This window comes from Leptonychotes weddellii, chromosome 5 (genome assembly GCF_054177405.1).
Source record: "Leptonychotes weddellii isolate Sample4059 chromosome 5, ASM5417740v2, whole genome shotgun sequence".
Classification (NCBI taxonomy): Eukaryota; Metazoa; Chordata; class Mammalia; order Carnivora; family Phocidae; genus Leptonychotes; species Leptonychotes weddellii.
Window position 1 is genome coordinate 106,838,875 of NC_138373.1, and position 27,251 is coordinate 106,866,125.

General features: G+C 48.7%; 3 protein-coding genes across 20 annotated transcripts in view; 1 reads left to right on the plus strand and 2 right to left on the minus strand.

The window, feature by feature from the left end:
* PAN2 (poly(A) specific ribonuclease subunit PAN2) overlaps positions 1-3,170 on the minus strand; it is a 13,932-nt gene extending 10,762 nt beyond the window's left edge. For 9 of the 12 annotated variants that reach the window (XM_031036396.2, XM_031036395.2, XM_081821866.1 and 6 more), the window contains exons 1-2: positions 3,037-3,170; positions 2,003-2,398 (exon numbers count right to left, since the gene is read on the minus strand). In XM_031036396.2, coding sequence (XP_030892256.1) covers positions 2,003-2,284 — 282 coding nt within the window. In that variant the 5' untranslated portion in view covers positions 2,285-2,398; positions 3,037-3,170. Of the gene's footprint in view, positions 1-2,002; positions 2,399-3,036 lie in introns of those variants that run through there. The other 3 variants (XM_081821868.1, XM_081821869.1, XM_081821870.1) reach the window with 3 other exon arrangements.
* IL23A (interleukin 23 subunit alpha) lies at positions 3,117-8,669 on the plus strand. Of its 5 annotated transcripts, none has more exons than XM_031036399.2 (6): positions 3,117-3,254; positions 4,787-4,875; positions 5,047-7,089; positions 7,321-7,422; positions 7,958-8,104; positions 8,208-8,669. In XM_031036399.2, exons 3-6 carry the CDS (start codon positions 6,919-6,921, stop codon positions 8,418-8,420), a joined length of 633 nt encoding a protein of 210 aa, XP_030892259.1. In that variant the 5' UTR covers positions 3,117-3,254; positions 4,787-4,875; positions 5,047-6,918; the 3' UTR covers positions 8,421-8,669. The 5 variants fall into 5 exon arrangements, with proteins under 5 accessions (XP_030892259.1, XP_030892261.1, XP_081678001.1 ...); XM_031036401.2 differs by having other exon boundaries at positions 3,152-3,285; XM_081821875.1 differs by lacking the exon at positions 3,117-3,254 and having other exon boundaries at positions 3,445-4,875; positions 5,047-5,437; positions 6,531-7,089.
* An 873-nt stretch (positions 8,670-9,542) lies between these two features.
* The window catches only part of STAT2 (signal transducer and activator of transcription 2), an 18,901-nt gene continuing 1,192 nt past the window's right edge, over positions 9,543-27,251 (minus strand). Inside the window, exons 2-24 of one of the 3 annotated variants that reach the window (XM_031036383.2) lie at positions 24,189-24,403; positions 23,875-24,028; positions 23,221-23,316; positions 22,985-23,074; positions 22,818-22,893; positions 22,294-22,361; positions 21,984-22,132; positions 17,023-17,181; positions 16,835-16,927; positions 16,481-16,540; positions 16,063-16,083; positions 15,755-15,848; positions 15,557-15,604; positions 15,393-15,476; positions 15,135-15,233; positions 14,897-15,032; positions 14,723-14,775; positions 14,502-14,596; positions 13,819-13,955; positions 13,466-13,648; positions 13,172-13,229; positions 11,386-11,705; positions 9,543-11,105 (exon numbers count right to left, since the gene is read on the minus strand). In XM_031036383.2, the coding sequence (XP_030892243.1) occupies positions 10,963-11,105; positions 11,386-11,705; positions 13,172-13,229; positions 13,466-13,648; positions 13,819-13,955; positions 14,502-14,596; positions 14,723-14,775; positions 14,897-15,032; positions 15,135-15,233; positions 15,393-15,476; positions 15,557-15,604; positions 15,755-15,848; positions 16,063-16,083; positions 16,481-16,540; positions 16,835-16,927; positions 17,023-17,181; positions 21,984-22,132; positions 22,294-22,361; positions 22,818-22,893; positions 22,985-23,074; positions 23,221-23,316; positions 23,875-24,028; positions 24,189-24,319 (2,547 nt within the window). In that variant the 5' untranslated portion in view covers positions 24,320-24,403 and the 3' untranslated portion in view covers positions 9,543-10,962. Of the gene's footprint in view, positions 11,106-11,385; positions 11,706-13,171; positions 13,230-13,465; positions 13,649-13,818; positions 13,956-14,501; positions 14,597-14,722; positions 14,776-14,896; positions 15,033-15,134; positions 15,234-15,392; positions 15,477-15,556; positions 15,605-15,754; positions 15,849-16,062; positions 16,084-16,480; positions 16,541-16,834; positions 16,928-17,022; positions 17,182-21,983; positions 22,133-22,293; positions 22,380-22,817; positions 22,894-22,984; positions 23,075-23,220; positions 23,317-23,874; positions 24,029-24,188; positions 24,404-27,251 lie in introns of all 3 variants that reach the window. The other 2 variants (XM_006741021.3, XM_081821871.1) reach the window with 2 other exon arrangements.

The following is a 27,251-nucleotide window of genomic DNA, read 5'->3' on the forward strand; positions in this document are numbered from 1 at the left end:
GGTCAGAGGGAGAAGCAGACTCCCTGCCGAGCAGGGAGCCCGATGCGGGACTCGATCCCGGGACTCCAGGATCATGACCTGAGCCGAAGGCAGTCGCTTAACCAACTGAGCCACCCAGGCGCCCAAATAAATAAAATCTTAAAAAAATAATAATAATAAGGGGCGCCTGGGTAGCTCAGTCGTTAGGTGTTTGCGTTTAGCTCAGGTCGTGATCCCAGGGTCCTGGGATTGAGCCCCGCATCGGGCTCCCTGCTCGGCCGGAAGCCTGCTTCTCCCTCTCCCACTCCCCCTGCTTGTGTTCCCTCTCTCGCTGTGGCTCTGTCAAATAAATAAAATCTTAAAAAAAAAATAAAAAATTGAAATCTTTAAAAATATATATATAAATATGTATTTCCCAAATCTGCGCTCATGTATACATCTCTACAATGCTTCGGTCAGGCCTTCATATTCTATGTGAACTGCTACAATAACCTACAAACTGATCGCATGGAGTCCTGCCCCGTCCCCCTTAAATCAAACTCTCTCCTTCTACCTCAGCACTCTATCTAAGATACAAACCTAACCTTATCATTCTGGATAAAAATCTTCAGTGGTGTGAAGGATCAAGTCCAAGCTCTTTTAACACAGCATATGAGGTTTTTCTAGAATGTTATCCCCCCACCCCACCCCCTGGATATCTACATGGCTTCCTCTCTCCCTTCTAGAGGACTTAGAATGGATAGCACGGGCTGTATCCAGGTCTCCACTCGAATGTGGCTTTATCAGAGAGACCTTTCCCTGACCAACTATCTAAAACAGTAACACCTCCCACCCTTCATTACCTCAACCCCCTTACTCCATTTTATTTTCCTTTAAGATACTAAACAACACTTAATATATTATAAATATATTTTTGTTGTCTTCTTAAATGTTCATTCTAAACCTAGACCACAGAGCAAGGTCTGGCACCTAGTAGGTGCTCAAAAAATACTAGTTGAATGAAGTCATGTCTATCTCCTCAGCTTTATCTCCCAGTGCAGTAAACCCTCATTCCTTATTGTTCCTGCACTCTGCAATCCACTGTACAGTATCTTGGAAATCTTTATCCTGTTGCTTTGGCCAAGACAGCATTTTCCCCTCTTCTTCACCTGACTCCTACTCACCTCTCAAATACTCACTTCAGGTGTCACTTCTTTCTGGAGGCCCTCTGACCCCTCTCCACTCAGTACCTGTTTTTATACTGGCACTTAGTAGTTTATATCTTAGGTTCGTAATTACTAAGTGAAACAGTTTAGTTTCTTCTAAAGTATCATGAAGTTATCTGTTTATGTATCGTTTTCTCCTCATTGTTCTATAAATTCCTTGAGGGCAAGGATTATGTTTTATTCAGCTTTATTCCCTGGGCCTAGCATAGCAGTAAATACTGCATACTGAAATGAACGTATTACCAAAAAAGCTCATTCTTTCTAATGAGAAAACCACAATTCATGTTCTATGGAAGGTAAATTAGTAAACCAAGGATAAGGTGTTATTTCCTACAAAATCTTGGGCTCCCTAGCATATTGGCAATATAGATACACATTTTTAAAAAATTAACATTGGTAACTGCTCTCACAGAGATTAAAATCAGCCAGAAAAGACAAAATGATTCCATGTAAGGTAAGTAGAAACACGTGTTAAACATTCTATAATTTAAAAAATGGAAAACAAGAGGGGCATTAGAGACTGGATTTGGACACTACCGACTAACTGATGGGTACAGTTATCAAGATTAATCAAAGCTTGGAAGGGGCAAATAGTGGTAGAAATAGGATGACTTCTGAAAAAGAATGCCTATGTAACTTCTCCCTGGATCCTATGGCTCCTTCCACTCCCCTCCTCCTGACTTGACTTAGAGACCCAACTAACTCTCATCACCTCAACTTAGTTCTGGCTCCCAGTAAAGCAGCTGCCCTTGGGCTAAAACCAGATAAAAGACCTCCAACATCTCCTCTCATCCCTTACAAAGGGGTACAGTTCTTACCCCGTGGCTTCCCACCCACAGCATCTCCTCGTGCAAGTCAAAGTGGGAGACGGAGACAGGCACACCCACTTCAGCCACCACACTGTGCAATTCAGAGTAGACACCTTCCATTATGTGCACTGACTCCTGGACAGGAAGAGCCTCCAAGGCCACCCCCTCCGGGTCCAGCTCCACATTCTGCAGCAGACTTGGGTTCAGGTGGGCATCCAGGACAGGGTCCAGAGCAGAATGCATGGCTGGGGCATACTCTGCCAGTCCAGGGTCCAGACCCTCGAAGTTCATGATGACGATGGCAGATTAGACCCTTGTCACACCCTCCCTTGCAACAGGTCCTTAACAGGCCTGACCCAACCTTCAGCAAAACAGCACCAGTGGGCCTAGAATGGACATCCTGGCCTGCAAAGGGAAAGAGGTAGCTGAGTCAGTGGCAGGCCCAGGTACTTGTATTTAGTGTGTTCTCGATTATCTGGGCAGGAGGGAGATGAGGCAGGCAGATGTGAGAATGCCAGGTAGGGGATGAAGCAGACAGGAAGGGGATGAGCAGCGGGGGTAAAGGTGTAAGTCTTGTCCCTTTTTCTCCTCTAGGCCCTCTGTACTCCCCACCACCCCACTATCTAACCTAATGACTTCCTTTCCATCTCCCTTCAGGCCTGCTCACTTGCCTGGTTCACCCCAGAACCATCAGTGGAAGGAGCAGCAACTGCGGGACAGGAGTTAGGCAGAGGGGCTAAGGTGCTTGCTTCCCAAAATTAGGGATGAGGGGTAGGGGATTGGGAGGTGAGAACAAGGGAAGTCAGTTTCCCAGAATCCTCTGCAATGTTACCCAGGATTCTCTAGGGAAAAATAAGAATGTCCAGTTACCCACAATTGGGGCGGGGGTGGGGGGACATGATGAACATGGCTAGTTACCCACAATTCTCTAGGGGAACCAGAGAAATCAATTACCCAGAATTCTTCCCCGGCAGCGGGGAGGGGAGGGATTAGGGCAGGGGTCAGATGTGTTCTTGGGATGCTTATGGGGATTGGGTCATTACCAAGATTTCTCCATGGCGGATATTTTGGAGCGCGTGGAATTAAAACGAGTAGGGGGAGAGAAAACGCCGTCACCTCCGCGGGAAATTCCAGTTTCCCCAATTCTCCCCCGCGCCTGATGCTCAACCAAACCCTACAGCGGAAAGGACGTCGCCCTCCCAGTCGGAGCTTCCAATCAGGAAGGGTGTGGGCCTCACCTAAGCCAATCAGAAGGAGCCAGGTACAGACGCCTCTTCGAGAAGACGCGTGACGTAAGGGCTGGGCGAAAACAAGGTTACGGGCCGCCGGTGGGGACAAACGGCGTCAGACTCTGGCCGTGTTTGGTGTCATGAAACGTAACCCCTTCTCTTTTAAGCTTTCTTTGAACAAAACTATGAAAACTCGCTTGGAAACTGAACTTTCATACTCCCTATAACTTTAGATCTAGAATAAGGGACGCCCAAGGTAAAGTACTAGGAATCGACTGCTGGGTATTCCCAGCCTGGTCCAGTCCACCCACTCTGTCCGCTGTGCTCTTGTGAGCTATTCCGCCGCTTCTCACCCTGTTGCCCCCGAAACTCGACGGCATTTCCTATCATTTCCAGGCATGGGAGAGAAAAAAGGAAGCGGGAGCCAGGTTCTTAACACGGCCCATCTAGCCGCGTCTTCTGCGATTCTGCAGGCATCCATCTGAAACTCCCATCTGTGATGATCCCCTCCCCACATGCCCCAGTGATAGTCCCGGGGAGCAAGACCCCTCAGCTATCAAATTCCCCTAGCTCTTGAAGCTGGACATTCTCCCTCAGAGGAGGATGAGCACGGCAAATTGGGACATTTGCTTACCCCAAACAATTACAGATTTAGCATCAACAGTTATTTTTAGGGATTCTTGGGGTCTGATTCTGAGCTTGAACTGCTGTGGAATGGGGCCAGGTTGTGAGATGTCTCCATGGCACTTTAGCTCAGTTTCTAAAGGCCACAGAGAGAGCCTCTCTGATGGAAGGAACTTCTCACCGAGGATAGAGTGTTAAAGCACTTCTCTCTCAATAAAGGCTGCTAAATACACTGTAATAAAAGGACTCCAGCGGTGCCTGGGTGGCTCAGTCAGTAAAGCATCTGCCTTTGGCTCAGGTCATAATCGCCCCACATTGGTCTCCCTGCTCAGTGGGGAGCCTGCTTCTCCCTTTCCCTCTGCCCCTCCCCCACTCATGCTCTCACTCACTCCCTCAAATAAATAAAATCTTTTTTTTTTTTAAAGATGTTATTTATTTGAGAGAGAGCACAAGCAGTGGGGAGAGGGAGAGGTAGAGGCAGAGGGGGAAGCAGGCTCCCAGCTGAGCGGGGAACCCCACGTGGGGCTGGATCCCAGGACCCAGGGATCATGACCTGAGCTGAAGGCAGACTCCCAACGGACTGAGCCACCTAGGTCCCCCTAAATAAAAATTTTTTAAAAAAGAAAAGGACTCCATAATTTAGACTTCCAGGATTCACAGGGTCCTAGAATCAGTCAGAAGTCAAAGATGGAGAGAAAAACACCTTAATTCAGAGGGTCTCTCAAACTGATCTGACTTCACAGGTCCCTAAGATTTAAAATCTTGGGAAAAGATGAGTGCTGAGAGACCTTGACAGTTTGTACACTTTGAGAAATTTCCATATTGAGGTCTCAGATTGAGAAAGACTTCACAGACCTATGAGAATTACAGGGCCTGAGATACTCAGAGATACCTGGGCTAACTGAGCTACTTTATAAAGACACTTTGTGTCTCCTCACAGTGTCCAGTGTAATAGAATGATTGAGAATGCAGGATCTGAAGCCAAATCGTCTGCCCTGGGATTCTGGCCACTCAGCTCTGTGATCTTCGGTAAATTACTTATCTCTGTTTCTTCATCTGTAATATAGGGATAATAATAGTACCTACCTCATTGTGTTGCTGTGAGAATTAAATGGGTTAATACATAAAAAGTGCTTAGACCAAGTACTTGGCATAAAGTGAGAGTTGCCTATATATTAGCCATCATTATTAACTCCCTAGGGGAACTTCAACTGGATTCGGAGTCTGGGCATCCAGCTGGAAAGGCCTGCCTAGGAGTGTCTTGTGAATGTGATTTGCATAACGGTTGAGTCCCTGCTGACGTCAAGGGGTCACTGCAGCTCCAGGTCAGATCTAGTCCTGGAAGTAGTTCCTGCCACAGAACAGTCCCACAGTCACCCCACCAACCTTGCTTCCTACCCAACTCTCGAAGCACCAGGAAGTGAAACAAAGCAGCAGAGCCCCGTGCCTCCAACTCACCCTTGTCTCTGTCATCCCATCCCCCGGGAGTCTACTTCCTCCTCCTTCTTTTACCTTTCATCTCCTATCCTTTAGACCTCCCAGAATGGGGCCAGAGGTGGGAAGAACACAGGAGATATTAAACACAAGTGAGGTGAGCTTCCCCTCCTTCCTCCCACCCCCATTTCCTTATTCCATTTGTGTCTACCATATGTAGAGAGAGGCAAACCATTTCCCACTCAAACTGAGATAACCTGTCCTGATGCTGGGAACGTTCTATCCAAAGGATAGATTTACAACAGAGTCCTAATATTTCAATCAAAATTTCATTGGGCAGTTTTGAATAGTTCTAAGGGAAGGGAGACTTCTATCAAGGGTAACTTTCTCAGAGAAGGGTCAACCTCTTGGGGAGGCTTTCAGGACCATCTGTGTGGTCAGCCATGTCCTCATTCTGACGTCCAAATTGTTCTGGGGACCCTCCACTGGGGTTGGGGCAGTCCCATATTTGGACCACCCCCCACTCCCACGCCCAACCTCACATTCTCAGCTGTTTCACTGGATGTTGCATCAGGGAGGGTGATGAAATCAGTGTCAGCGGATTTTACCCATGGATGCAACAGGCTAAAGGACTGGCCAGGGTCACTGACATGGCACACCTTCAACTCCCCAGAATTCCTGGACTTCCTAGCTGTGGGATGGGGACTGGGTGCTAGAATATCTAAATTTGACTCCTAGCCCTTGCTTATACTGGTATCCCAAAAGAACCATCACCTGAACCCCACAGATCCTATGAAACTTTCCGCCACTAAGGCTGAGGAATCACATGGTTCTTAGCAACAACTCTCTCCCTCCAAGAGCCCTCCTAGCCTCCACAGTGAGGCCTGAAGAGGGAGCAGTAATACCTTATACAGTTTTATATAGCTTCCCAGTTCACAAAGTGCAGTCGAGGCCCCTCTCTTCCAGTGAAAATTACTGTTCCCAAGGGAGAGAGAGAAGCCCCCTGCTTCTTAGATAGAGGGCACCAGGTGGGAACCAAACTTCATTCCAAACTGAGCGCCCTATTCTATTGGGAAATAAATGAATGCTTCCGTTTTTGGTTTTTCCTCAGGCAGGAGGTAAGGAAATTAGGTGCTGGGGGGAAAGATCTAGCTTGAGAGGCAAAAAGATGAGGGAAAGGTTAAACAGGAAGGAACTTGAGACTAGATTCATTTAAATATTCATTCCTCCTACCCCCACCCCCTCCACAGCCATTGCGATTCATGAAGAGCATTACACATATGCCCCATCCCAGGCCTCCAGCCACAGCAACCACACGTCTCATTTCCCTGGGAGCTGAGGCTGCCTACCTGGGCTCCCCACGGAGGGGGATGATGCAGGGAGGGGAATCCCACCTGCTGTGAGTCACCTGCTAGTATAAAGGGCGGGCCTTACAATGCAGCGACCTTAAAAAGAGACTCAGAGACAAGGGGAGAAAAACAGCAGGAAGCAGCTCAGAAACTCGGTGAACAGAAGGAACCAAACCAGAGACACACAGAACGGAGAGCATCAGGCTCAGAAGGAAGGGAAGTGGGTAGAGATTCCACAAGGACCGGTGCGAGGCGCAGAGCCAGCCAGATTTGCGAAGCAGGCAACAAGATGCTGGGGAGCAGGGCTGTGATGCTTCTGCTTCTGCTGCTGCAGCCGCCCCGGCTGGCTCAGACCCGGGCTGTGCCTGAGGGCGGTCGCCCTGCCTGGGCTCGGGGCCAACAGCTCTCACAGAAGCTCTGCACACTGGCCTGGAGTGCACATCCTCCGATGGGACATGTGGTAAGTAACAGGCTCTGGCACCAAACAGGAGCCTATCCAAGCTCTCCAAGGCTGCAGTGGAAGACTGTGGCTTTGGATGGAAGCTGGAGGGTCGAAGGTCAGCACATCACAGAGTAAGAGAGGACACGGGGGAGTGCGGTTCCTGGGAGAGTCGTGGGCCTGAGGGTCCTAGTGGAGTCTGAAAGCACTTCTCTTATCTCTTCACTCTTCCCACCCCCTCCTCCATTCCAGGACCTCCCAAGAGAAGAGGGAGATGATGAGACCACAAATGAGGTCCCCCGCATCCAGTGTGGGGATGGCTGTGATCCCCAAGGACTCAGAGACAACAGTCAGGTAGTAAGATGAGGCTGGGCTACAAGGAAGAGGGGACTGGGACATTGTGGGGTATCATGGTGAACTGGGATAAGTTCTATCTGTCCTTGTCCGTTCAGCCTGCTGTACCAAATACCACAGACCAGGTGGCTTATAAACATCAAAAATAATTTAGTTCTCACTGCTCTGGAGGCTGGAAGTCGGAGATCAGGGTGCTAGCACGGTCAGGTGAGGGCCTTCTTCCAGACTCCAGACTTCTCGTTGTATCTTCATACAGCAGAAGGGCCTTGGGAGTTCCGTGGGTCTCTTTTAGAAGAGTACTAATTGTGTTCAAGAGGGCTCCACCCTCATGACTTCATCGCCTCGTGAAAGCCCTTCCTCCTAATACCATTATATTGGGGGGTTAGAATTCAACATCTGAATTTTGTGGGGACACAAACATTCAGCCCATAGCAATGTCTAAGAATGGCAAAGAACTGGGTGGGTCTTTGGTGAATGGGGTAGGAGGGAGGGATCTGTTTCCTTTCACTGCTTTCTTTCCCCCCACCCCTGCCAGTTCTGCTTACAAAGGATCCACCAGGGCCTGGTTTTTTATGAGAAGCTGCTGGGCTCAGACATTTTCACAGGGGAGCCTTCGCTACTCCCCGATGGCCCTGCGGGCCAGCTTCACGCCTCCCTCCTGGGCCTTAGGCAACTCCTGCAGGTATGAACCAGGGGCCTGGAGAATGGGGGCTTGCAGGTAGCAGAGACGAGGACCGGAGGGTGAAGGATCTAGAGTTCTCTGATCGTGTCCTGTGTCCTTTCAGCCTGAGGGGCCCCACTGGGAGACTGAGCAAATTCCAAGCCCCAGTCCCAGCCAGCCATGGCAGCGTCTCCTTCTCCGCTTCAAGATCCTTCGCAGCCTCCAGGCCTTTGGGGCTGTAGCTGCCCGGGTCTTTGCCCACGGAGCAGCAACCCTGAGCCCCTCAGGCCAACGGCTTACGGATGGCACCCAGATCTCCTTGGCTCGCCAGGGCTAAAATGAACCAGCCCAAGCACCTGTGAGCCAACAAGTTAATTGGTCCATTAATTCTAATGAGACTTGCATATGTGGAAAATTCCCAATACTGACTAACTTATGCTGCTGACCTAGGACAAAGTTGAGTATTTATTAAATAGGAAGGGAAAACTTGAGATTATTTATCCTCAGGGCAGCAGCTTGGGGAGGATTATTTATTATATTTATTCTGAATTATGTACTTTTTTCAATAAAGACTTATTTATATGGATATCTGAGTCTGATTTCTAGGCTTGGCTGGGAAAAGGAAAAATAGCGCCCAAGGACGATAGCATGCATCCTTCTAGTCTGCAGGGCTCCAGTGGGGAGGGCTATATCCTCATGACCTTCTGGTGTATCCACAGAGTAACTGGGATCTTTTTGGTCTGGATCCCCATATAGCTGAGCAAACTGAATGGGATTACCAAGGGTTAAGATTAGGAAGTTGGGCCCCTAAATGTCACTGCTTTTGCCACCTGACTCTGTGCCTCCTTGGCCTCTTGGCCAAGAGTGTATTTGGCCAAAGACAGGAGTCCGAATCACTGCAGGATCAGAAGTCAAGAGCTGTTTTGAGCAGGAAGGGCATTCCAGGAAGATGGTGGTAAATCCCCCAAATTAATGGGGATTCTCCCTAAATGGACATCTGTGAGCCACATCAGAGGGTTTGACTACCCAAGGGGAGGTCAACTACCTTTGAAACAAAGAGAAGGGGAAGGCTACTGTGGTCATTCCCCTTCCTTTTCTCCATAGTCACAACATTAAAAACACATGGGCTTTGGAGTCAAACTGACCCAGGCTTGTATCTTGGCTTTGTCACCAACCAGCCGAGTGACAATGGGCTAGTTATAGAACCGCTCACTATACCCTCAACTCATAGATGGCTCTCAGCGCCGCCCTCCCCCCACCCCGGAAGAATCTAAGGGATAGGAAAAGCTGTTCTAAACGGGGGTGAGAAGAAAAACATTACAAGAGGGTGCCTACTGGGTGGCTGGAAGACAGGTCATGATTTGCTGACCTCGATCCTACATGGCCTGCTGGTGTCTCCAAAGACATTACTCTTTGTGAGCAGAGAAGTAAAGAAGTTCAGAGAGGAAACACTTCTAGGTCAGTACAAAGTTTATTAGCCACTTCTGCTCAGAAGGGCCTCTTTCTGAACAGGACTATTCCTCTAACATACCAGCCAGAAAACAGCCGTATGTACAGGGCCTCACTTTCAGGCCATCTCAAGTTATACTAGAAACACATTTTATTTTATTTATTTATTTATTATTTATTTATTTATTTATTTATTTGAAAGATTTTATTTATTTATTTGACAGAGAGAGACACAGTGAGAGAGGGAACACAAGCAGAGGGGAGTGGGAGAGGGAGAAGCAGGCTTCCCGCTGAGCGGAGAGCCCGATGTGGGGCTCGATCCCAGGACCCCGGGACCATGACCTGAGCCGAAGGCAGACGCTTAACGACTGAGCCACCCAGGCACCCCTAGAAACACATTTTAGTGCAATGGCAGTTGTCCTGGGGTTCCCTGGGGATGAGTAACGTGTGAGGTTGTCCGGAGCCCCATGATAAACATTCAAGGTTCTAAGTTCCTGGAACCTGGTTTTTGCCCAGGTCCACACCCAAGGAATAGAAACTCTTTCAGATAAGCAATATATTGTACAAAAGAATGAATGGTTATCTTAATAGAGGAATATCTAAGACCCAGGGCTTCTCTTTGTCTGTAAAAACACCAAATTCTATCTAATACTATAAAAAGCGATCCCTAAATTCCCAGCCACCCTACCATCCCTGGCCTCCAAGAGTGATTCGTCTCCTAAGCATTGAGGAAGTGGAGACTAGACAGAGTAAATTATTGTGCAAAGCTTCACAGGCATATTAGATTGGCAGGATCATTTTAGGGGAAGGAATGGGTGTGGCCAGCTTGGGGGGGCAGGGGAGGAGACTGGTAAGCAGAGGAGGTTTATCTCCTATTCCCTTCTTCTGAGGGGAGCCTCACATGGTGGGATGAAGCAGAAAGCTCTCAGTCTCTGCAGGAACCAAAGGAATTTAGGACTTTAATCAGGAGTGAGGGGAAGAAGGAAGGAAAAGGTTTTATTCTAGACATGAAAGAACCAGAAGAGAGAAATGGAATCCTATCACGTTTCTGTTCCCTACCGATGGCCAATGCTAGTGGGCACTACCACGTTAGCCTTACCAACTATTCAAATGTTGACTCCTCCCATACTGGAAAGAAGCCACTCCAAGTGCCTGAGCCCTCTAAGTACCGCCTAATTGCGCTGGCCTACCCTCAGAACTCCTATACCTCCCCAAAGAGCAGCTGGCCTCAAAGATCCCAGTTAGAGCCATGGCTAACATCTATTCTGATTCATTGGTGCCTGTTCCTCACCCATAGTCTGCCTTCACTTCCCACTCCCAAACCCAGAGTTAACCAGCTTAGAATGGGTTTTCCATCCTTGGAGAGCAACATCATGATGTGGGGGCTAGGAAGGACAAAAGACACAGGAAGAACAGAGGAAATGTCGTTCCTAGTAGTCAGAAGGAATCAAGGGCCCGTCCGTGTAGAAATGGCTGGGGTGGAAGACATAAGCCTCATCCACGGTGTTCTGTCCAGCAAACAGTGGGTCACCATTTGTCATGATTTCTTCAATCTTCATACCGTTCCTGAAGACTAAGGTAGTCCAAAGAAAGAAATGAGGCCCTGATCTTAGGTAAGGAGTTCCCAGCAGGGAAAATGAGGGAGGATGGCAGCAGAGGCCTGAACAAGGCCTGAGGAGGCACTCAGGTCAGGGAAGGAGGAGGCATGTACATTTTCTAATAAAAGGAATCACAAAGAAATGAGCCTCCCTCCAATGAGGAGCTTAGGCCTCAGCCTTTTCTATAATGGGTAAGGGAGGGCAGTTGGTAAAGGGAATGCGTCCTTTCTTCCCCAGCCCCGGCTCATCACTTACTTTCCATTTCCTCAGTGTTCAGGTGTCTCAGGTCATGGGGCAAATCTGGCTCGGGCACTGCCGGTGACTCAGGCTCTAGAATAGGCCCCAGCTTCAGCTCTGGTCCCATGTTTGGCTCTGACACTCTTTGTACCACATCTGGTGAGGGCTCCAACAGGGGCTCCAGCGCTGGCCCCAGATCCAGTCCTGCCTCCAGCAGTGGCTCTAACTCCAGGCCTGGCTCGGGCTCTAGCAATGGGGCCAGGCCCGACTCCAGCTCAAATGACTCCGCTTCGGGCTCCAGCTTAAGGTCCAGCGGTTGCCGCAGCTCATCCACCTGTCTGGATACCGCAACACAGACAAAGGGGCCGGGCTTGGCTGTTTAGGTGAAGTGGGGAATGGCTGAGCAAGCAGAGACTCTCTCTCTAGGCTAAGAAGGCAACGGAGCGGGGGCGCCTGGGTGGCTCAGTCAGGTAAGTGTCAGACTCTTGATTTCGGCTCAGGTCATGATCTCAGGGTTGTGAGCTCGAGCCCCGAGTCAGGTTCCACGCTCAGTGCGGCGGAGTCTGCTTGAGATTCTCTCTCTGCCTCTCCCTCTACCCCCTGCCCCCATTCACTTGCTCTCTCTCCCTCTAAAATAAATAAATAAAATCTTAAAAAAAAAAAAAAGAAGAAGAAGAAGAAGGCAACAGAGCAACAGAGCAGAGGGCTTAAGAGCCCAGGCTTTGGAATCAGGCTTGCCAGAGTTTGAATCCTATCATTTTTTTTTTTAAAGATTTTATTTATTTTTATTTGAGAGAGAGAGAATGAAAGAGACAGAGTACATGAGAGGGGGGAGGGTCAGAGGGAGAAACAGACTCCCTGCCGAGCAGGGAGCCCGACGCGGGACTCGATCCCGGGACTCCAGGATCATGACCTGAGCCGAAGGCAGTCGCTTAACCAACTGAGCCACCCAGGCGCCCCATGAAATTTTTTTTAAAAGATTTTATTTATTGATTTGAGAGAGAGAGAGAGAGAGCACATGAGAGGGGGGAGGGTCAGAGGGAGAAGCAGACTCCCCGCCGAGCAGGGAGCCCGACGCGGGACTCGATCCCGGGACTCCAGGATCATGACCTGAGCCGAAGGCAGTCGCTCAACCAACTGAGCCACCCAGGCGCCCGAATCCTATCATTTATTAGATGGGTGATCTTCAGCTTTCTGAGCCTCAGATTTACCATCGATAAAAAGGGAACACCGCCACCTAATAACACTTGAAAGGCAGTAGGATGGTTAAAAGCAGCACTTTGGAATCTGGCAGACCTGGATCCTTTATTAGCCACGTGCCATAGGCATGCCACGTCACCACACTAAACCTCAGGTTCTTCAGCTACAGTCATACCCAAGTCTGCCTCACGGGACTATTACGGATAAATAAGAAACGAAACACAAACATTTAGCCCCGTACTTGCCATATAATAAACTTTCATTAAACGTGGCTGTTATCACCTACTTGGATGGATTCTCAAAAGAATTCAATAAAACGAAAAAAAATCTGTTCTTAAAAAAATATCTAGTACCATGCTTCAAGTAGATGCCCATGAACATCAGTGATTATGACGATTATTAGCAGGAAAGCCCTGTAGAAACAATCTAAGGATGGCAGCAGAACACTAGAGAGGAAAGAGGCTAGCAGAACGAGAAAAAAAACCTAGAGGCTGGAGAGTATGGGTCAGTAGGAGAGAAGGCCGGCAAGGTGAACTAAGCAGGTTTGGGTCACTACATCAGCCCACGAGGGGTAGGGAGGATGGGCGAAAAATGCATCGCTCACCTGTTAGAGACCACGATGAGCTTATGTTTCAGGTATTTCCTCCGTTCCTGGAGATTAACTGTGGGGCACACACGCAGGAGGACAGGGAGGTCAGGGGGCTGGACGCAGAGCCCCAGGACCCCTCATGCAAATGGTCCTGATAATCATGTCTCCCTGCTAACCAGCAGTGTCCTAGACACAAATTCTTTCACTTCTCTGGCTATCAGTTTTTCCACGTCTGGAAGAAAGGCGTTGGATCTGTAGATGCCTGAGAATCCCTGCCACCTTCCAGTGACATATGTCCATGATTCTCACCTTTCTCCTGGTAGTAGCGCCCGAAAGCCTCATCCCGGGGGATCCGGGGGTAGAGGAAGCGCAGTGGGTTCTCAGGGATGTTCTCTTCAGTGAGCAGCTGGTAGTGGCCAATGATTTTGGTCAGCGGCAGAGACTGCAGCACGTCCTTGGTGAAGGGCTGCACAGAGTAGATGAGCACCCTATCTGTAGAAGGGAACAGGCAGGCCTGAAGGAAGAGGTGGGGCCTGGGACGTCCCGCCCTGGCTGTCCAACCCCAAGTCTGCTGAGAAATTCAGGACAGAGCCAGGGAAGCCCAGGGCCGGCCGAGGGGCAGAGAGGACAGGCTGTGGGCACGTCGGGGCAGAGCAGCTGACCATCATCCTGGTGTTCCACCCAGGAGCAGGTAATGCCCCCTTCCGACGTTTCACTGAAGCGCAGGAGAAAGGTGCCGGAGATGGTCTTCTTCAGCAGCTTGCGCTCCTTGCTCCGGCTCACAAAGCCCATGATGCGTCTGAAACACAGAAAAGCTGCTGTGAGGCCAACCCGCCTCCCTGCTCTCCCACTCCCCTTGTCCGGGGAGAGAGGTGCCAGCTTTTGGCCCTTGCTCTCGGCCAAGTCACTACATCTTACTGACAGTATCCACCTTCCAGGGTTGGAAGAGATGCAAGGCTTCCGCGAGGTCACGTAGATGAAAAGCACCTTGTAAAAGGCAAAGTGCTATACAAATGAGCAGGCAGTGTGGTGGGAAGAGGTAGGCTTGTATTCAGACAGGACTATACGCATTGGGTGAATTCTCTAACTTCTCTGCGGCTCAGCGTGGTTGTAAGGATTAAACGAGAGAATTCATAAAGAGCGCCCAGCAGGCTCTGGAGCACAACAGATGCTGGACGCGCGCTGCCTAAGACTATTTGGCACATGGGAGGGGGTGTGACCTTGCAACCTCGCACCAGTGTTTGCTCTCTCCCTTTCCGCCACATGAGGGAGCCTGGAGTCCGCTCTCAAGCGCAGAAAGGCAGAAAGGGAAGGATGGGGAGAAGGAGGCTGACCAAGGCCTTACCCATCATTCCAGAGATCCTTCAGGTGGTCATGTACCAGCTCCAGAATTTTGTCTAACCACGTCCAGAATGGTAGCTTGCCAGGAGGGCTCTCTCGCTGCAGGAGGAATGGGAAGGCAGGAAGAGACATGGAGGTGCCCGCAGTGAGCAGAAGGAGTAAGGCGGGGAAGGACTAGTGTTTGCATAGGGGCTAGATCTAGCTGCACAGGATGCAGGGAGTTACCTTAGTGAAGTCAGCCCAGGATAACAATGCACCCTCTGTCCTAGACTTCTGCCCTGTGGGCAGACAGACAGTTCAGATAATGGAAGGAGGCAAGGCTAGGGTCCCTGGAATAGAAAGGATGGAAGGCTGGGGTAACAACAGCTAGGGAAAGGCGAGAGAAAAGGAGGTCTGTACCAAACAGCTTGTTCCTCAGCATGCTCAGCTGGTCTGGGTCAAGGCCTCGGCCCACATAGGAGGAGAACTGCCAACTGAGTGCAGGGCCCAGCAAGCTCCAGGGAGCCTTGGGGGGGCTGGAGAAGAACTGCTGATTCTGCAAGGGTAGGAAGAGGGCAGAATGGCTCAGAAGGAGCGCCCTCATACCAAGCTTCCACACCCCTCCTGGCCTTCCCTCACTGTTGGCCCCACCTCCTACCTGGGGGTTTGAGCTAAGCAGATTGAACCAAAGAACCGAGGCCCAGGCAATGGAGACTTGGTTCATGTTAGAAATAATCACCACAGGGAGGGTGTCCGTCTGAAGAGAAAACAGGAGTCAGAGGGGGGATGTGATGTTTCTAGCTCTGACAGGGGCAAAGGGGGAGAATTTCCCACGCTGAGAGGCTTCTATTTAACCCCTCCTTAATGCCTTCGGCCAAATCTGCTTCATCTCTCCCTGCCCTCCATTTTCACTCACTTTCAGCTCCTGCTTCAGACCCTGGTAGGTGTATTTGACTGTAATACTGATGATGTGCAGTTCCTCTGTCACGCCCAGCACTCCCTAGGACAGCCGAAGACACAACGGTCAGAGGGCCCTTTGGCAAGTTCCTCCCATCCCCCGATCCTCTGTCCAGCCCTCACCTTATTGCAGCCCTTTCCTGAACCACCTGAACGTTGCTCCACCAGAGTCTGTGAGTTGAGAGAAGGAGAGAAAAATGCCAGAGTGGGGACTCCAGGGTCCCCGGTACCCCCTATTTTGCCTCAAGACTTCCCAAGGCCTGGGAACTTCCCTTAGCCTGTTCCACTGGACCAGAAGCTTAAGGTACTAGTCCTTCTTACCAGGTAGCCGAAGTCCCAAGTTAAGCCCTGACTCTGCCCCTTCTCGGGGGTCAAAGTTTTCTGGTTTGAGGTTAGAATGTTGAACTTCCGGAAGCTATTCCAGGAGGAAGAAGATATATGGAGAACAGGAGCAGAGTTACTCTACAAACTCAGCAGGAAAAACAACAAAAATTCCACTTCATGTCAGACCTCCCCTTCTCCCTTTGTCCGTACCCCCACCAAATAAACCTCCCCCTCGTCTGTGCCCCCACGTGGCTGTGCAGGTCATGCAGTGCACAAGCGTTTGCAGCATCTTGTCAGCCACCTACCTTTGTGATTGAGGAGGATTCCTGAAAAGAAATTAAAAAGAAAAAAAAAATCATTGGGAAGCAAAACAGTGTAGGAGTTAGGAATTTAGTCGTTAGGATCAGACAGACCTGGGTTCGAACCCAGATCTGCGCTCTCTAGCCATGTGGCCTTGCACAAGAGACACGACCTCTCTGGGCTTGTTTCTTCATTTGAATGACGCACTGATAATACCTAACTCGTGGGGTTCCTGTGACAAATGAGGACGTGACAAGCTGCATGTCATATAGTGTTCAACAAAAGCGAGGAGTTATTATTTCTGAGGTAGGAATTGACAGCGTAAGAACACAGCCCCAGGGCCTGATGGTGAAGAATGCGTGTCTCCTCAGCCCCAGCAGCCCATGTCCTGGCCGCCCCATGGTCCCATGTGCCCCAACTTACCTGTCAATGGAGACTTCTGCAGTCAGTGACTCATTGCCTTCCTGGAGTCTCACCAGCAGCCTAAGGGGAAGGGAGGTGGATAGGGGTAAGCAGTCAGCTTTAATCTCCTGGACAGATGAAGAAGAAGAAGAAAAGGAAGGAGGAGGAGGGGGAGGGGGAGGAGACGAAGGAGACAAAGACGACAAAGACGACGAAGACGAAGACGAAGACGATGAAGACAAAGACGCAGACGAAGAAGAAGAAGGTGGATTGAGGAGAAAAGAGAGAAGACAAGAGCAGAAAGATCTGTAAAGCCAGAAAGGAAACAGTACCAGGGCTGAAAAAAAAAGCAGGAATGAGTTCTGAAATGCCAACCTTGTTTGGACAGTGAACTTGCTCCCAGTCTTGAGGATGAGGGGTCGGTGGGGAGTTTGGGGCATGCAGGGCTGGGTTTCTACCACGAAGGCTCTGCAGAGAGAATATACAGCTCAGGCTCTGTAAGAACGGCCCCTCGCGCTCTTTCCTTCTGCTCCTCCCGGGAGGCCCCACCCTGGCCTCTGGACCTTCGGAGCAGGTGCTGTAGCAACTCTGTGACCTGGGCCTTCCGCAGGTCCACCCCTTTGGTCAGAGGGTCATCCGGATAGCTAACCAGGCGACTCAATCCCTTCAGCTCCTGCAACAGCTGGCGCAGGTGAAACAACAGCTTGGCTCCAGCTGTGAACCTGGGTGATAGGATTCCAGAGAGAGAGAGAACTGATGAGTTTCCTGGTGCCCCCAAACAGGCTCCAGAAGCTCCCCTTTAACTATGTGGAGAGGCAGAAACTGATTGGGACGAAAAAAGAACCCAGGAAGCATATGAAAGATTATACAACATGATTCATAATCCAAGAAATAAAAATCAGAGCCACTTTCACATATAAAACTGGTGAAAGAGGGCGCCTGGGTGGCTCAGTCGTTAAGCGTCTGCCTTCGGCTCAGGTCATGATCCTAGTGTCCTAGGATCGAGTCCCACATCGGGCTCCCTGCTCGGCAAGAAGCCTGCTTCTCCCTCTCCCATTCCCCCTGCTTGTGTTCCTGCTCTCGCTGTCTCTCTCTCTGTCAAATAAATAAATAAAATCTTAAAAAAAAAAAAAAACTGGTGAAAGATTTATTTCTGGGACGCCTTGTGGCTCAATTGGTTGAGCATCTGCCTTCAGCTCCGGTCATGATCCCAGGGTCGTGGGATTGAGTCCCACATCGGGCTCCCTGCTCGCCGGGGAACCTGCTTCTCCCTCTGCCTGCCGCTCCCCGTGCTTGTGCTCTCTCTGTCAAATAAATAAATAAAATCTTTAAAAATTTATTTATTTGACAGAGTGACAGCGAGAGAGGGAACACAAGGAGTTGTAAGTTCAAGCCCCACATTGGGTGTAGAGATTACTTAAAAATAAAATCTTTACAACAGATGTATAGATGTATATTTATGTATATGCATAGGGAAAATCTAAAAAAATGTATTTAAAAGCCCTAACAATGAGTACCCCTGCATGATAAGGTTATGCAGATGGGTAGTTTTTACTTTCTTTTCTTTTAAATTGTCTGAATTTTTTTTCCAATTGGGACACATTATATTTATAATCAGAAAAATCAAAGCTCTTTTTTAAGATTTTATTTATTTATTTGACAGAGGGAGACACAGCGAGAGAGGGAACACAAGCAGGGGAGGGGGACAGGGAGAAGCAGGCTCCCAAGGAGCAGGGAGCCCAATGTGGGACTCGATCCCAGGACTCTGGGATCATGACCTGAGCCGAAGGCAGACGCCTAACGACTGAGCCACCCAGGCGCCCTCCTCTCTTTTTTAAAAAAGATTTTATTTATTTATTTTAGAGGGGGGGGGAGGAGAAAAGGGGGAGGGAGAAGGAGGGGGAAAGAATCTCAAGCAGACTCCACTCTGAGTGGGGAGCCCCCCATACAGCGTTCAATCCCATGAGCCCAAGACCATGACCTGCCCCAAACCAAGAGTTGGAGGTTTAAACGACTGACTTTCACTCAGGTCATGATCTCAGGGTCCTGGGATTGAGTCCCATGTTGGGCTCTACGCTCAGTGGGGAGTCTGCTTCTCGCTCTCTCCCTCTGCCCCTCTCCCCCACCCCATACTCTCTCTCTCAAATAAATACATAAAACTTTTAAAAACAAAACAAACAATGAAACAAAGGATCAACACAATAACAATAACACCACCAAAAAGAATAGGTATATCCTTTAACCCAGGAATACCACTTCTGGGGATTTATATTACAGAAATAATTAGAGATGTAAATAAAGATGTAGCTATGAGGATATTTACTGCAGCACTGTTTAAAATAGCAAGAAATCAGGGCGCCCAGATGGCTCAGTCAGAGGAGCATACAACTCTTGATCTCAGGGTTGTGAGTTTGAGTCCCGCATTGGGTGTAGAGGTTGTTTAAATAAATAAATAAACTTAAAAAAAAATCCTTTCCCTTGGAGCGCCTGGGTGGCTCAGTCGTTAAGCGTCTGCCTTCGGCTCAGGTCATGATCCCAGGGTCCTGGGATCGAGCCCCACATCGGGCTCCCTGCTTGGCGGGAGGCCTGCTTCTCCCTCTCCCCCTCCCTCTGCTTGTGTTCCCTCTCTCGCTGTGTCTCTGTCAAATGAATAAATAAAAAAAATCTTAAAAAAAAAAAATCCTTTCCCATCTTGCAAGATGGTGGGTGAAAAATATGAGAAGCCAGATGCTAAGGAGAAGAAGCCTGGAGCCAAGAAGGCTGATGCTGGTGGCAAGATTAAGAAGGGTAACCTCAAGGCTAAAATGCTAAAGAAAGGGAAGCCCCACTGTAGCCAAAACCCTGTCCTAGTCAGAGGAATTGGCAGATATTTCCCATTGGCTATGTATTTCAGAAAGGCCATGTACAACAGGAAGTATTCAGCAGCTAAATCCAGAGTTGAAAAGAAAAAGGAGAAGGTTCTTGCTACTGTCACAAAACCAGTTGGTGGTGACAAGAATGGTGGAACCTGAGTGGTTAAATGTCACAAAATGTCTAGGTATTATCCTACTGAAGATGTGGCTTGAAAACTGTTGAGCCACGGCAAAAAAACCCTTTCCGTCAGCATGTGAGAAAACTGCAAGCTAGTGTCACTCCTGGCCCCATATTTTTTTTTTTTTTTTAAGATTTTATTTATTTGGGAGAGAGAGAAAGAGAACATGAGCAGGGGGAAGGGCACAGGGAAAAGAAGAAGAAGCAGATTCCCTGCTGAGCAGGGAACCCCATTCAGGGCTCGATCTCAGGACCCTGAGATCATGATCTGAGCGGAAGGCAGACACTTAACTGACTGAGCCATGGAGGCGCCCCTCCTGGCCCCATTGTGATCATCCTCACTGGGCTCCACAGAGGCAAGAGGGTGGTTTTCCTAAAGCATTTGAGCAGTGGCTTGCTACTTGTGACTGGACCTCCGGCCCTCAATCGAATTCCGCCATGAAGAACACACCAGAAATCTGTCATTGCTTCCTCCACCAAAATTGCTATCAGCAGTGTGAAAATTCTCAACATCTCACTCATCAGTACGCACTGATGCTTACTTCAAGAGGAAGTTGCATAAACCCAGACACCAGGAAGGTGAGATCTTCAAAAGGGAAGAAAAAAGTGAGATTATGGAGCAGCACAAGGTTGATCAGAAAGGGGCGCCTGGGTGGCTCAGTTGGTTAAGCGTCTGCCTTCGGCTCAGGTCATGATCCCAGGGTCCTGGGATCGAGCCCCACATCAGGCTCCCTGCTCAGCGGGAAGCCTGCTTCTCCCTCTCCCTCTGCTGTTCCCCCTGCTTGTGTGCTCTCTCTCTTTGTCAAATAAATAAATAAAATCTTAAAAAATAAAAACTAGTGATTCTGTACGCTAAGCCCTATATACCTGTTTTCAATTTACATGAACATCGTTGTGATTCATTCTTAATAGTTTACTTTTTATTTATTTATTTTTAAGATTTTATTTATTTATTCGACAGAGGGGCGGGGGAGAGAGCACAAGCAGGGGGAGTGGCAGAGGGAGAGGGAGAAGCGGGCTCCCCGCTGAGCAGGGAGCCCGATGTAGGACTAGATCCCAGGACCCTGGGATCATGACCTGAGCTGAAGGCAGACGCTTAACCAACTGAGTCACCCAGGCGCCCCAATAGTTTACTTTTTAAAATATTATTTATTTACTTTTTTAAAAAGTAAACTCTACCCCCAACATGGGGCTTGAACTCATGACCCCAAGATTAAGAGTCGCATGCTCTACCAACTGAGCCCTCCATGCATCCCCATTTTTAATAAATTATAATGAGTTTTCTCATTAGAAAATATTTAAAACAGTAGGTATTCTAAGTACATTGAAAGGCATACTAGATATTTTTTCCACATCACAAAAAAATTAATATAAAAGAGCTTACTAAAAAAAATAGCAAGAAATTATAAAACAACCTAAATGTCCAAAAATAGGAGTTCATTAACTAAATTATGTTACCTCCATACAGGGAACTATAAGGCAACCATTAAAAATAACATGGGTATGAGGCACCCAGGTGGCTCAGTTGGTTAAGCATCTGACTCTTGATCTCAGCTCAGGTCTCGATCTCAGGGTTATGATTTCAAGCCCCACGTTGGATTCCATGCTGGGCATGGAGTCTACTTAAACAAACAAACCAACCCAAAAACATGGGTAGGGGTGTCTGGCTAGCTCAGGTGGTAGAGCATGGGACTCTCGATCTCAGGGTGGTAAGTTTGAGCCCCACGTTGGTGTAGAGTTTACTTAATAAATAAATAAAATCTTAAAAAAAAACATCAGCCTGTCTTATTTAAAAAAAAATAACATGGGTAAATACTGTAATACACTAAGTTAAAAAGCAAAAACCACAGTTCTCAAAATAGTACAAAATGTATCACAGTAGCTACATCTGGGTAGTAAGATAATAACAGGTAATGGTCACTCTTTTTTTTTGACATTATAGTCATTACAGTTAAAAAAAAAAAAAAAGTAGAGGGGTACCTGGGTAGCTCAGCTGGTAAAGCGGCTGGCTTGTGATCTCGGCTCAGATCGTGATCTCAGGGTCCTGGGATCGAGCCCTGCACTGGGCTCCACGGTCAGTAGGGAATCTGCTTAAGGATTCTCTCTCCTTCTCCCTCAGTCCCTCCTTCCCTCCCTCGCCCTGCTCGCATTCTCTCTCTCTCTCTCTCTAAAGTAAATAAATAAATCTTAAAAAAAAAAAAAAAAGTAAAAAGTCTATTTCTTGGGTGATTAAAAAGGAAGGAGAAACCACTTTGTGGATTAATCCATTCCTTTCACCAAAGCAAAGACTGGGCTCCGGGTTCCCTGCGTGATCACTGTGGTCAGACTAGGGAGCCGGGATCATTTTGGCGAGCAGAGAGTAAGGACAGCAACAGCTCTTGCCTAGATAGGCAATTCATTACATGAATGAGGAAATTCCTTACAATTCACCATTTACAATGTACAAAGCACAGCAGGGTGGCTGGGACAAGGGCAGGTGGGAGGTGCCTCTCACCACTTCTCCAGCTGTTCCAAGCCTCCATCCGCAGGGGCTCCAATGCAGGCTTTCTGCTGCTGGACTTTCCATTCCTCCAACTTGGGCAGCAGTAGCTCAACGAGGGTCGTTAGTTGGCCTAGCAATGCTTTGATGGCATCCAGCACCTCCTATGAAAGACAGAGAGTGAGTGGTGAGCACTTCTCACCATCACCCTCCACCACCCAACCGGGGAGGAAGAGACAAAGAAGCCAAGGCTAAGAGGCCAGGGCTCCCACATCCCTCATTTGCCCCTGCTCCCTGCTGCCCACTTCCTCTGTCTGCCTCCCACCTTTCTCCTTTTGTCCAGTTCATTGAGAGTCTCCTGCAGAAGCTGCTGCTGTCTCATCTGATAGGGATCTAAAGAGAGTGTCTTCACTGGATGGCAGGAGCAGGAGTGAGACAGAGGTTCAGACCTAGGGCTCCTTCCCCTCTCCATCCTGACCGGGACCGCAGTCAGAGTCAGGTGGGGGGAATTCTGAAGGGGGAAGAAGGGGAACCAAGCAAAGCAGAGGCACCTCTGGGCCCTCGGGCGAATTCTGAATGGTCATGCTGGAACTAAAAGCCCACTCAATCTGCTAAGCAGTTTTCCACGCATCTCCCCCAACGTCCACCAACTATCCCTCAGCCACACCTCCAGCGCAACCTCCATAACATCCGCCGGCCCTTGTAGCTTTGCCTGGCAGAGGGACTGGAGCCGGGGTGGTGTACAAGCCAGAGGAGGATTATTGCTTCCTTTCACTTCCCCTTTCTTCCACCCTTGGCCTCCCAGCAGGCATCTGTCTTCCCCCACCCCTCGGTGTGCTTGCTTCCTACCTTGGGCCTGGATCTTATATCGGAAGCAGAAGACATCCTGCTGGTCTTTCAGTTGGCAGATGGATTTCACCAGCTTCTGTAGAGGGGATAAGACCCAGATGAGGCTGCTTCTGTGGGAGGCAGCAGGCTGAGCGCTACCCACCCCGACTCTTGCCACATCCACTAACCTCCATCATAGCCTTTAATTCCAGGATCCGGGATTCGATCTCATGCTGCTGGCTCTCTACGGGTGCTTCGAGGGCTGGCTCTCCTTGCTCCTGAAATAAAAGCCTCTGAGCACATTTCAATTCTGACCTTTCATCCCTGAAATCCAGGCCTGCAATTGTATCACAGGATGTGATGTCCTTTCCACGGTCACTCTCTACTCCAAGAGCGTTCAAAAATCACTACAAATTGTTCTTACCGACTGAGCCCTCTGAGCCTGGATCAGAATTCTTTTTTCTTCCAGAAGGAGATTAAAGATCATCTCAGCCAACTGGGTAGGGCCCTGGGGAAAGGCCTGCAGTAGGAAGATAAAGAATTGACTAAAGATAATCAACTGTCATTGATCTAGCCCTCCAGACCTTCCCCACCAGTGACCCCAGGACTACCCCCTTCAGGGCCCCTAGCTCTTCCCCTCTTCACCACTGGTACCCTAAAACCTAGCCTCTTCCCAACAGGGTCATCTAGACTTTGCCTTTCTCTCTGCCAGTGATCCCCTAAGTCCAGACCTCGTCCTCCCTTTCCCCAGATCTGCCCCCATCCCTTCACATCTCCAGGTCCTGTTCCATACCCTAAACCATACTCCTCTACACTCAGTCCCCTTTCTTTTTTTTTTTTTTAAAGATTTTATTTATTTGCGAGACAGAGAATGAGAGACAGAGAGCATGCGAGGGAGGAGGGTCACTGGGAGAAGCAGACTCCCTGCTGAGCAGGGAGCCCGATGTGGGACTCGATCCCGGGACTCCAGGATCATGACCTGAGCCAAAGGCAGTCGTTTAACCAACTGAGCCACCCAGGCGCCCCCTCAGTCCCCTTTCTATTCAGCTTTTCGGCTGTCCCTGGCTCCTCCAAGTACCTGAATGTCCCGAGAGAATTTTCGCAAGTTGTGCTGTAGTAACAAGCACTCAGGGTCCTGGCTGCAGCGGCCACACTCGTTGTTCAGTTGGTCCAAGAAGTGGAAGAACAGCACGGTAGCCTTGGAATCATCATTGCCCAGTGCAGCCTCCTGCCTGGGGACCAGGAACAACAAGGATTAGTATCTCCGCAGGGCTGCTACTGTCTTTTGAGGCCTTCTAACCCCTTCCTACCCTCGGTATCTCCAGGATCCTGGGGTCTCAGAAGAAATTACTTTCCTCATTCCACCTGCACCCAACTTCCTGAGGCGCTCACCAGTTCTGATCTTCAATCCAGACAGCTAAGTACTGTCGAATGTCCATGGGCAGGAGGCTATCTGAGTACAGCTGGTGCAGCTGATCCTGAAATGGGTTGTTGAGATTCTGCAACATCTCCCACTGCGCCATTTGGGGTCTGAGTCTGAAGGATGCAGGTACCCAACCGGAAATTTTTCTGGATTAAATCATCCACAGTTTCATGACTGCTTATCACTACAATAAAAATTTTTAATTATACAGGTAAGAAAAAAATACACACACACACACACACAATTCAAGCTACATTGACCCCACTCCCAATTTTCGTCCCTTCCCCTTCTCTTCACAGGTAACCAGTATTATCAGTTTGGTTCATATCCTTCCAAGGAGTACTATTTAAGAGCTCCAGTATGTGGGCCTTTTCTTTTAATAATTTTCAAACACACACCAAGTAGAGTGAATAGTACAAGAATCATCCATGTACCCATCCCATCATTCAGCTTCACTAAACAATATTTCCACCATCTTTATTTCATCTACCACCCTCAGTGAATTTATTTTAGATTTATTTGCTTGTATTTGTATTCACTTACGCTGGAGCATTTCAAGATCATAAATGGATCATAACTATTTATTTCAGCATGATTCCTGCTGGCCCCAAAGCTTTATCAAGGACCGAAAACTTTTTTTTTTTTTAATTTATTTGAGAGAGCGAGAGAGAGAGAGCACAAGAAGGGGGGAGGGTCAGAGGGAGAAGCAGACTCCCCGCTGAGCAGGGAGCCCGATGCGGGACTCGATCCCGGCACTCCAGGATCATGACCTGAGCCGAAGGCAGTCGCTTAACCAACTGAGCCACCCAGGCACCCAAGGACCGAAACCTCTTTAGAGATAGGTATACCTTATAATCTGCTTTCCATATAGTAAGGAGGAACTCCATTCCAGATATTTAAATACTGCACAAGGGGTCACTCAATCCCTAAGACTGTGATACTTTTTTTTTTTTTAAGATTTTATTTATTTATTTGAGAGAGAGAGAGAGAGAGCACATGAGAGGGGGGAGGGTCAGAGGGAGAAGCAGACTCCCTGCCGAGCAGGGAGCCCGATGTGGGGCTCGATCCCAGGACCCTGGGATCATGACCTGAGCCGATGGCAGTCGCTTAACCAACTGAGCCACCCAGGCGCCCATGACTGTGATACTTTTAAGACCTCTATCAACCTCTGATTCTTCATGTAGATTATCAACTTTGTGAAAAACCCAGAAATTTCTTCTTTTATTCCCCCCCCCCAATGCAACAGGGTTGGGCAAAGAAAGCACAGGTGTTTGTTGTGAAAGTGAAATTTCACTCCAAACTGGTTTTTGTGTCACCAAGTAGGCTGGGCTAAGAATCTTTCTTCCTCTTTCCCTGCCCCCTGCCATCTGTCTTTTTAGGAAATCAAAACTTATTCTTGCTGCAGCCTGAACCTAACAGAAAAGAGTATTTACATACATCTGTGGTCTTAAAAAGGTCACATGATCTTATTACAAATGAAAGAAAAATGTCTGGGGTGGGAGAGATTCTCTTCCAACAGTATGAATAATCATGAGATGTTTTTCTACCTCTTTGAAGTAGAAACAGGGAGGAAAGGACTGGTCAGAAGCTCCTATTTTTCATTTTAATCCTCTTACGAGTGCTTGGCTTTTTAAACTATGCATCTGTACTGCTTTAAAAAAACAAATGGCGGGGGGCGCCTGGGTGGCTCAGTCGTTGCGCGTCTGCCTTCGGCTCGGGTCATGATCCCAGAGTCCTGGCATCGAGCCCCGCATCCGGCTCCCTGCTCCGCGGGAGGCCTGCTTCTCTCTCTCCCACTCCCCCTGCTTGTGTTCCCTCTCTCGCTGTGTCTCTGTCAAATAAATAAATAAAATCTTTAAAACAAACAAACAAAAACAAATGGGGGGCGCCTGGGTGGCTCAGTTGATAAGCATCTGCCTTCCGCTCGGGTCATGATCCCGGAATCCTGGGATCGAGCCCGGCGTCCAGCTCTCTGCTCGGTGGGGAGCCTGCTTCTCCCTCTCCTGCCTGCCGCTCTGCCTACTCGTGCTCACGCTCACTCTCTCTCTGCCAAATAAATAAATAAAATCTTTAAAAAAACAAAACAAAACAAACAAAAAAAAAAACAAATGGAGGGGCGCCTGGGTGGCTCAGTAGTTAAGCGTCTGCCTTCGGCTCAGGTCATGATCCCAGAGTCCTGGGATCGAGCCCCGCATCGGGCTCCCTGCTCCGCGGGAAGCCTGCTTCTCCCTCCCCCACTCCCCTTGCTTGTGTTCCCTCTCTCGCTGTGTCTCTCTGTCAAATAAATAAATAAATAAAATCTTAAAAAAAAAAAAAACCCACAAATGGAGAAGCCCCACTTCTCAAGGAACCAATCTCGGTTAGTATTAAAAGAGCAAGGTGGCAAGTTACCCCTGAGGTTTAAATACGAAAAAACAAAACAAAAAAACCCCACGGTCTTCCCAAATAGATCGCAAACACGAGGGTTAAAGGCTTTAACACAACTTTTTTTCCAGCTACCCCTCACTCTTTTAGGCATATATTTTGTGCTCAATCAGCGTTTTGGAAAAGAACTGCAATTTGTATGTGACCACAGGCAAATCGTTTCACCTTTCTGTCCCTTATACTTCTTCTTCTTTTTTTTTTTTTTTTAGATTTTATTTATTTGACAGAGAGAGACACAGCGAGAGAGGGAACACAAGCAGGGGGAGTGGGAGAGGGAGAAGCAGGCTTCCCGCCGAGCAGGGAGCCCGATGCGGGACTCGATCCCAGGAGCCTGGGATCATGACCTGAGCCGAAGGCAAACGCCTAACGACTGAGCCTCCCAGGTGCCCCTGTGCCTTATACTTCTTTTTTTTTTTTTTCTTTTTTAAGATTTTATTTATTTATTTGAGAGAGAGAGAGAATGAGAGACAGAGAGCATGAGAGGGAGGAGGGTCAGAGGGAGAAGCAGACTCCCTGCCGAGCAGGGAGCCCGATGCGGGACTCGATCCCGGGACTCCAGGATCATGACCTGAGCCGAAGGCAGTCGCTTAACCAACTGAGCCACCCAG

Bases quoted from the DNA above. Each gene is read 5' to 3' on its own strand.
- IL23A (XM_031036399.2), top strand. From the start codon at position 6,919: ATGCTGGGGAGCAGGGCTGTGATGCTTCTGCTTCTGCTGCTGCAGCCG. The intron at 7,090-7,320 runs GTAAGTAACAGG...CCTCCATTCCAG, and splicing joins ATCCTCCGATGGGACATGTG to GACCTCCCAAGAGAAGAGGG. The intron at 7,423-7,957 runs GTAGTAAGATGA...CACCCCTGCCAG, and splicing joins GACTCAGAGACAACAGTCAG to TTCTGCTTACAAAGGATCCA.